Source organism: Humulus lupulus, chromosome 3, assembly GCF_963169125.1.
Source record: "Humulus lupulus chromosome 3, drHumLupu1.1, whole genome shotgun sequence".
NCBI classification, from domain to species: Eukaryota; Viridiplantae; Streptophyta; class Magnoliopsida; order Rosales; family Cannabaceae; genus Humulus; species Humulus lupulus.
Window position 1 is genome coordinate 93,190,311 of NC_084795.1, and position 9,382 is coordinate 93,199,692.

The window sequence follows — 9,382 nt, forward strand, 5'->3', positions numbered from 1 at the left end:
GGTAAAATGTGTAAAAAGTGAGGTAAAAATGTTGGCATTTTTTTTGACAAAGGGGACAATTTGTACATTGTGCTTTTGTCGGGCTCAAAATGCACAAATGTGGCTGGTGGCAGGCCTAGGGGCTGTTGGCTGGCATTGGGAGGTAGTTGCATGGAGGCTACGGCTGGGTGAAGGCAACCGTGGGCCTGGGGGCTGCAGCAAGCGGATTGGGTTGGTGGGCCGAAGATGTTGGCAGGCCCATGTGGTTTGTTGGGAGTGTGCTGCTGCTGGTAGGCGTGAAGGGTGCTTTGGCTAAAGAGGGCAGCTGCTTGGAGACGTGGGCTTGGGCCATGGAGCTCCTTTGGTATTTCAATAATACCATTTTGTTCCTTTCTTTCCCTTGAAAATGCCACTTTTCTCTTTATTTTTCTTGTTTCTCTTGCATTTCCTCTTCTTTCCAAATAAACAAAATGCAACCTTGTTTTCTACAAAATAATCATAAACTAAATTAAAATTCAATATTTTCATTAATAAAATATACCATATAACTTCCATGAAAATATTAATTAAAATTTAATTTACATAACATTTAATTTCAATAAAATCATATTCAAACTAACAATACTAATTTTAAATAATTAAATTACAACATAAAACAATAAAATATCTATAAAAACATATAAAAATCTAGAAAACTACAATAAGACTAATAAATTAAAAATTACTTAAAAACTTAATAAATCAATTAAAAACTCAAGAATTAAGCAACAATTTGTACATAAAAAGTGGTAAAATAACTCTATTTTGTAGAGTTATCAACTAACATATAATCCCTAGTTCGTCTCAAAATACTTCAGGATATGAGTAACTGCTATCCAATGTTCCGGTCCTGGGTTTGACTGATACCTACTCACTTCTCCCATTGAATAGAAAATACCTGGTCTAGTACACAACATGGCATACATCAGACTTCCAACTGCAGATGCGTAAGGAACTTTTCTCATTGCATCTTCCTCTTCAGGAGTCTGGGGAGACTGCTTCTTTGAAAGATGAATTCCATGGCGGGACGGTAGACGCCCTTTCTTGGAATTTGTCATTGAGAAACAATCAAGCACTTTATCTATGTAAGCTGCTTGAGATAGAGCTAAGAGTCTGTTCTTTCTATCCCTGATGATCTGGATACCTAGAACATAACTTGCTTCACCCAAATCCTTCATCTGGAATTGAGTGCTCAGCCAATTCTTCACATCTGATAATTTCTTATCATTGTTTCCAATGAGTAAGATATCATCTACATAAAGAACCAGGAATACCACTATTTGATTTGCCTTCAGTTGGTAAACACGGGGCTCATCAATATTTTGTTCAAAGCCATAGGTTTTGATTATTTTATCAAACCTAAGATTCCAGGAATGAGAAGCTTGCTTAAGTCCATAGATGGACCTATTCAACTTGCAAACTTTTCCTTCTTGTCCAGATACTTTAAATCCTTCTGGCTGATTCATATAAATGACTTCGTCAAGCTTTCCATTAAGAAAAGATGTCTTGACGTCCATTTTCCAGATCTCGTAATCGAGAGCGGTTGCTATGGATAGGAGGATACGAATGGATTTGAGCATGGCTACCAGACTAAAAGTTTCCTCATAGTCCATGCCTTCTCTTTGGGTATAACCCTTTGCCACTAATCGAGTTTTATAAGTCTCGATATTTCCATCAACACCTCATTTCTTCTTATAGATCCACTTGCACCCAATGGCCCTAAAGTCACTAGGTGCTTCCACAAGATCCCAGACAGAATTTGAGTACATGGACTCCATTTCCTGTTTCATGGCTTCGAGCCATAGTTCCTTTTCAGGGCTAGCCATTTCCTGTTTGAAAGACAATGGGTCATCATCACTAGTGTCACCAACAACTAGATTGGTTTCACCTTCCAAACCATAGCGAACTGGGTTTCTAGAAACTCTCCCACTACGACGAGGCTCCATGACTGTTTGCTCAGGAACAGTGGTACTTTCTTCATTTAAATCGACTTGCGTCGTTTGGACGTGAAGAGTGGGAATTTCATCATCAACTCGCGTTGATGACGATGGAACATTGGTTGGAGTCAATTCTTTAAACATCTCCTCTAAAACTACTTTGCTGCGAGGTTTAAAGTTCTGGACATAGTCATTTTCCAGAAAAGTAGCATTTGTAGAAGTAAACACTTTCTTTTCTGAATGACTATAGAAAAGTCCACCCCAAGTACCTTCAGGATAGCCAACAAACATGCAAACTTCAGTTCGCGGTTCTAGCTTTCCCTCATTTTTCCTCAGGACATGAGCGGGACACCCCCAGATTCTATAATGGTGTAAACTAGGTTCACGACCATTCCAGCGTTCTAAAGGTGTTTTGGGGATTGATTTTGACAGCACGACATTGAGAATGTCATTCGCGGTTTCAATTGCATGTCCCCAAAACGGAGTTGGTAGAGTTGAGTAACTAAGCATGCATCTAACTATTTCCAATAAAGTTCTGTTTCGGCGTTCCGCTACACCATTTTATTGCGGAGTACCCGGGGCAGTAAGTTGTGATAAAATCCCAAGTTTAGTTAAATGATCTTGGAACTGCATATCCAAATATTCTCCACCCCTATCAGATCGCAAGATCTTTAAAGTTTTACCTAATTGGTTCTAAGGCATTGCTAGGAATTCCTGAAACTTTGAAAATGTTTCTGATTTCCGATGCATTAGGTAAAGACATGATTATCTAGAGTAATCGTCAATGAAAGTGAGAAAATACTCAAAATCACCCCTGGCTTGTACATTCAAAGGTCCACAAACATCTTAATGCACAAGACCAAGTGGTTCTTTGGCCCTATCACCCTTTGCAGAGAATGGACGCTTGGTCAGTTTGCCTTCTAGACAAGATTCACAGACAGGTAATTCACCTAAGGTGAGTTCCCTCAAAGGTCCGTCCTTTGTAAGTCTTTGAATCCTATCATAGCCAATGTAACCTAGTCTCAAGTGCCATAAATACGTCATATTATTGTTATCGGTCTTTTGACGTTTATTGTTCCTAGGTTTAGCTACGTTGAATAAATCATTATTAAGAGCGAGGGGTTCATTAGGTTGCAGAATATAAAGCCCGTTTTCCAAACATGCAATACACAATTGTGATCCATTGAAAGAAATAGATATATTAAAACTTGTGAAAGTCATAACAAATCATTCTAATTGCAACATGGAAACTAAAATTATATTTCTACTAAAATCTGAAATAAAAAATACATCTTTTAAAATTAAAAATTTATTTCCAAACTTCAGACGAGCTCTTTCTCTAGCTTGGACTGCAACGAACGCACCGTTCCCAACTCTAAGCTTTAAGCCGCCTTCGTTCACTTCCTCCCACGATTCAAGAAGTTGTAAAGAGTTACAAACATGGTTAGTATATCCAGAATCAACAATCTAAACAGAGTTATCATTCTCTAAAAGACATGTTTCTTAGATAAATGAACTATAATCATTACCTTTGTTTTTATCTGCTAGAAACTTGGGGCAATCTTGTTTCCAATGCCCTTTCTCTTTGCAGTGAAAAAATTTACCTTTACCTTTCTTGTTTTTCTTGTTTTTCCCCTTAGGCATCTGTGCACTCGCCTTTGCAGGCTTGGGGTTGTTGTTTTGCCCACCTTTCCTCTTGTTTCCAGCTTTTGAAGACGAAGCTTAGTTAGCTTCAGCCTTAGCTGGATCAGCAGCAGTAGTAGTAGTTGTCTTCTTTTCTCCTCCCTTACTAGATCCACCCATGATAGACTCAAAAGTTTGAAGCTCATTCATGAGCTGCGTCAGACAATAGTTGAGTTTATTCAACACATAGTTGGTGGTGAATGGAAGGAAAGCTGGAGAAATACTGTTGAGGATTAAGCCAACTTGAGTTTCCTCATCTATTATGGCTCTGTGCAGTTCAGCTTCCTGAAAGTAGTTTGTCATCTTGATCAGGTAATCACGAACATGTTGAGAAGGTGCCATTCGAGCATTGGCATATTTGTTGGTGGCCTCAATACGAGTCTGCGCTGACTTGGCACCAAACATGTCTTGGAGCTGATCGATGATTTCATAGGCTGTCTCGACATTCTCCATCTTTGTCTTGAGAGTGTCAACCATACTAATCAACATGTAGTACCGCGCCTTGTTGTTAGCTGCCTGCCAACGTTCATACTTGTCCCTCACAGACTTGGTAGCTCCTTCAGCTGGAACTTCTGGGGATTCCCCTGTCATGACGAACTTGGAGTTGTCACCTATCAACAAAATGTTGATGTTTTGCTTCCATTTAAGGAAGTTTTCTCCAGTGAGTTTCTCCATCGAAAGTTGAGAAAGGATGGGAGTAGACACAGCCATAACTCAAAACTACAAATTACCAATAAAATAGAAATCAATCACATTTGCTCAATAAAACTTCTATTCACACAAATTTCAAGAAATAGCACAACATACACCAAAAATATGTAAGATATGAGAAAAAAATACCAAAAACAATCATATCTCTATTTCTTTAGGTTTTTAACCAATCTATGATATCCTTGTCCCGGTTGGCGAGAGTAAAAAATACCACTAGTTAAATAGAGTTGCAAACTCATTTAATAATGGACACCACTATTAACAACCTACTATTCGATCAAAATAAGAAAACAAAATCTCTTATTTTAGGTGCTAGACCCACGGTTTCAATAATCATAGATTTAGTCCTAGTAGTCACCGTAGGGGTGAGTCTAGTAGAATTTGACCTATAATTATCTATCTTTCGAAATCTAACCTTGTCAAAATAACTAATGAACACCTTCCGTAGGGGGACGAATCAAAGCGTCTCGAGGCCCCATTAAGCTATTGACAATGTTAAACCAACGGTGGAGATCGAATAAAACCTTAAAATAAGCTCATTATAAAATTAAAATAGTATTTTTATTATTTATTTTTAGAAAATTAATGACTATGGTTTTCCCAAAAAAATTAAACAGATTAAATTTTTTAAAACCAAAGTCCTATAATTTCTTATTAATTCTAAAGTGTCACATTGAAACAAATTCAATTAATTTAGAATTAATTTGTTGCTAATCAATAGTTAGGTTTAACTAATATAATGAACCTATACAATTAAGTCAAACTCAGGTAAATGGGCCTTAACAATTGGGCTTGTATGGAGGAGGGCTGGGTCTAGTATGTCCTTCCCACTACAAAGGTCCCCTATCTTCCATACAAGGTCCAAAAGACAGGAATTTAAACATTCGTTTTATTAATTGTTATTAATTGATTAGGCTCACTATAGTCATGCAAAGCAAATGGGCCTTCACAAGTGGAATCACCCACAAGAGAGGAATTTAAACTTTACATTTTCTAATGGGCCCAAATAAAACCTATCATTTTATGAATATTTTATTTGGCAAAATACCATATATCTAACAAACATATGGGCCACTATATGCATCTAAGCCCAATTGCAAAAATACCACATATAGTGCAAACATACATGTTATAATTGGATGGGTATAATCATGTTACTATATGAGCAATTCTATGAATTTATGCAAAAATACCACAATTTATTTCATTTGCAAAAATACCACAATTAATTATCTAGAATTTATCAAAAAATCCAAATTAATTAAATTTGTACAAAGATTAAGTCAATTTAAATGAAATTTATCAACAACTAACAATAGTTAATTTAAATTTCATTTATCAACAATCAACTTAGTTTTAGGTTAATTTGAAAAAAAATATTAATTTAATTTAAATAGGATTTATCAACAATTAACCAAAGTTAATTTAAATCCCATTTATTAAAAAAATATTTTATTAATTGGCTTAAAAAAATGATATTTTTCAAAATTTAACAAATTTTAAATTTTAAAATCAATATCTAAACTATTTAAAAAAAATATCTTGTGTTGTTACAACTATTAGCTAATATTTTAACCATTTAAATATATATATATATAAATAGTTATAACAACTCTAAAATATCTCAAAATAGTTAAACAAATTCAAATATCCATAAAAATATCTAACTAACAATATTCAAATTTCAAATAATTTAAATATTAAAAACTATAGAAAATATCTCAAATATCTGATATCTTAATTCTAATATTTTAATATATTAAAATATTTAAAATTAAGTTGTTAGTCTATTTTTAAATTTGAATTTGAATCTTTGTAGAAAATATATAATTATTTAAATCTCAACTAACAAAAACATCTTATTGAAAAAAATATATTTTTATATACAAAACAAATCTGATATTTTTGGTTTTGATTATAAATAATAATTTTTCACAATTCTTTATTTTCTTTTAAAAAAAATGATGAACAGTACCTTCCGTACGGGTCTGTTCACTGGCTAGGTTGTTGGGCTTACGCGCGCGGGGCTGGGGTGCGTGTGCTGGTGCGCAGTGCACGCGCGCATGGCAGTCAGTGCAATTTTTTTTTTTTGAGCAATTTTTCAAACCAAAACTATTTTCTTATTAATTTTTAACATGTTTTACAAAAAACTAAAGCATATATAAAAATTAATAGCATAGAAAACACAACAAAATAACCTAAAAATTGCTAAAATTCACATAAAATTAATATGCTTCATAAAAACATGAAAACCATCCAATTATTCAAACATATCAAATAATTCAATTTTAAACATGTTCATGCGTGGAAATAAAGATTACCAAAGGCTCTGAGGCCAGTTGTTAGATTAGCTTATATAAGATCTTTATTTATTTTCATGTATATCTAATATTAAACAAATTAATATGAGATAGCCTAAAACATGTTTCTAAAATTGAATTCAAAGAGAAACAAAGAATAGAATACTTACAATATACGCAGCAGAATTAAAAAGTCCTTCCTTTAATTTCTCTAACTCTTGTATCCTCTCTGTCGCTGAGTATTATCAAGAAACTGAACCGATATCTTCTATTCTTTTCACAATCTTCCAATGTATTCTTAGAACCACCTAGACTAGTATCGGAAATTCTCAACACATGAGATAGATATAGAGAGAAGAAGAGAAAATAACAAAGAGGCTTAGAAAAGGACTTGTGTTTAGAGAGAATCTAAAACTATCAGAAAATCTGACTTGTGACTTATGTTTTGACTTCTCTCTAAGCACTCTTTTTATAGACTCAATTAAGTCATTTGATTTAATTAAAAAAATCAATAAAATAACAGCCATTTTGAAGCCCTAGGTCGAAATTATCATGGGCTATAGGCCCATGAAATTTCTCATTTGATTATAAGCCCATTGGACTTAAAATCAAGGTCTATATTATTTTCTTTTGATTTAATTAATTAAATAATTATTTAAAAATTGAACCTTGATTTAAACTTATTTATTAATTTAGATACCAATTTATCTTAATTAATAAATCTGCCATAATTTCTCTTTTCATCTCAAAATTACACAACTCTGTGAAACTATCCAAAATTGACCTGGTCAACTTTAATAATTCTAATTGATGATTAAATCAATTAATTGAGACTATCTAGATGATTTTATCCAAGGTAAAATGGAGACCATGGGCCTATGAAATCAAGCTCCAATAAGTTATCATAAATCTAACAAATAAATTTACTAACTTATTAATTCCTCGTGATTTCACTATAGACTCGGAATTGCACTCTTGAATTCATAGAACGCTCTATAACAAATATAGATATGCTATTAATTATCCATTTTTACAACCATAATTTTCACTCAATCCTCTATAGATGATCTACAATGAGATAGGACTAAAATACCATTTTACCCCTCATTGTATTTTATCCTTAAAACACTTAGTTCCTTGTAAATGATATTTCAGTAAACTAATTTAATTACTGAAATGAGATATCTATCATTTAACATCTTAAACCAAACTAAAAGGAAAACATCGTTTCACTTCTTCATTAGAAGTTATAGATGTTCATATATATGATTAACACTCCCACTCAATTATACTACCGAGTTCCCAAGATGTAAGTATGGGCTAGTCCGTAGGGTAAGCTGGTAACAAACACGTCAAAGAACTCAAATAATACAATCAGTTAGAATACTAACCACTCAGAATTGAGATTGAATTGACCTACGGTCAACTATATGATGTGACTAGAATAGATTATAACGGTATGTTTACTTATCTTATCAACTGTCAATATCGGTCGTGTCTGATGTAACAAATACATATGATCTTATCTACTTTGCTAATGTTCTGGAAAGAACATAACACTGTACATAATTTGTAAGTAGATCATATCGTAGATTGGCAAGTCAGTGTAAATCCTGTGCACTGACTAATCTTAGGACTAACTTATTTTGAACATATAATCATATTTATATTCCACTGTGATTACGTCACTATAAATAAGATTAGCTATATGCTCGGGATTTAATAGAAGTTTATATTAAACAAATAATCATGAAAATAAAACATGTGAGCAAAGAGATTAATTAAGTCAAAAAATTGATTTCTATTCTTTTATTGATAATAAAATGAGATTACAAAGAATTTGGGTTTTAATTAGGGCATAAAACCCCAACACCGCTATCATGGAGTTTGTCCCAATGTGTTGTATGGATATCTGTCCACTCTGCACTCTCTATTTCACAACTCGGAACTTTATGTCAATATGTTTTGACTTGGATGAGCTCCTATTGTTGTTGGAATACAACACTGCTGAATTATTGTCACAAAATAACTTGAGTGGTCTTTCTACATTCTCCACAATGTGCAGCCCAGTGACAAATTTTCGCAGCCATATTCCATGATTTGATGCCTCATAGCATGCTACAAATTCTGCTGCCATGGTGGAAGAAGCTACAAGTGTCTGTTTGACACTTTTCAAGGATATAGCTTCTCCAGCTAATAGGTAAATATAGCTTGATGTAGACTTTTTGCTATCTTTGCATCCAGTAATATCAGAATCCGAATACCCTACAACCTCGAAATGATCTGATTTCCTGTGTGTGAGCATGTAATCTTTTATTCTCTGAAGATACCTCATAACCCTCTTGGTTTCTATCCAATGGTTCATACCAAGGTTACTTAAATATCTACCCAACATCCTAATAATGTACACAATATCTGGACGCGTACATACTTGACAATACATTAGACTCCCAATAGCTGATGAATAAGGAATCTTTTGCATTTCTTGAATTTCAAGGTTACTTTTAGGGCACTGACTAAGACTGAATTTGTCTCCTTTAGCAACAGGGGTATCATCTGGTCTTCAATCTTGCATGTCAAATCTTTTAAGCACTTTATCAATGTAGCCCTTTTGTGATAATCCAAGAATACCCCGAGAACGGTCTCAGTGTATCTGAATTCCTAATACAAAAGAAGCATCCCCAAGATCTTTCATCGAAAAATGCTTAGATAGAAATCTCTTGGTTTTGTGCA

At 33.8% G+C, this 9,382-nt stretch overlaps 1 protein-coding gene across 1 annotated transcript; it reads right to left on the reverse strand.

Moving 5' to 3' along the window:
* Window positions 1–8,579: 8,579 nt before the first annotated feature.
* Window positions 8,580–9,131, reverse strand: LOC133824684 (secreted RxLR effector protein 161-like). Its single transcript, XM_062257646.1, has one exon. It carries the CDS (start codon window positions 9,129–9,131, stop codon window positions 8,580–8,582), a length of 552 nt encoding a protein of 183 aa, XP_062113630.1.
* Between the last annotated feature and the right edge of the window lie 251 nt (window positions 9,132–9,382).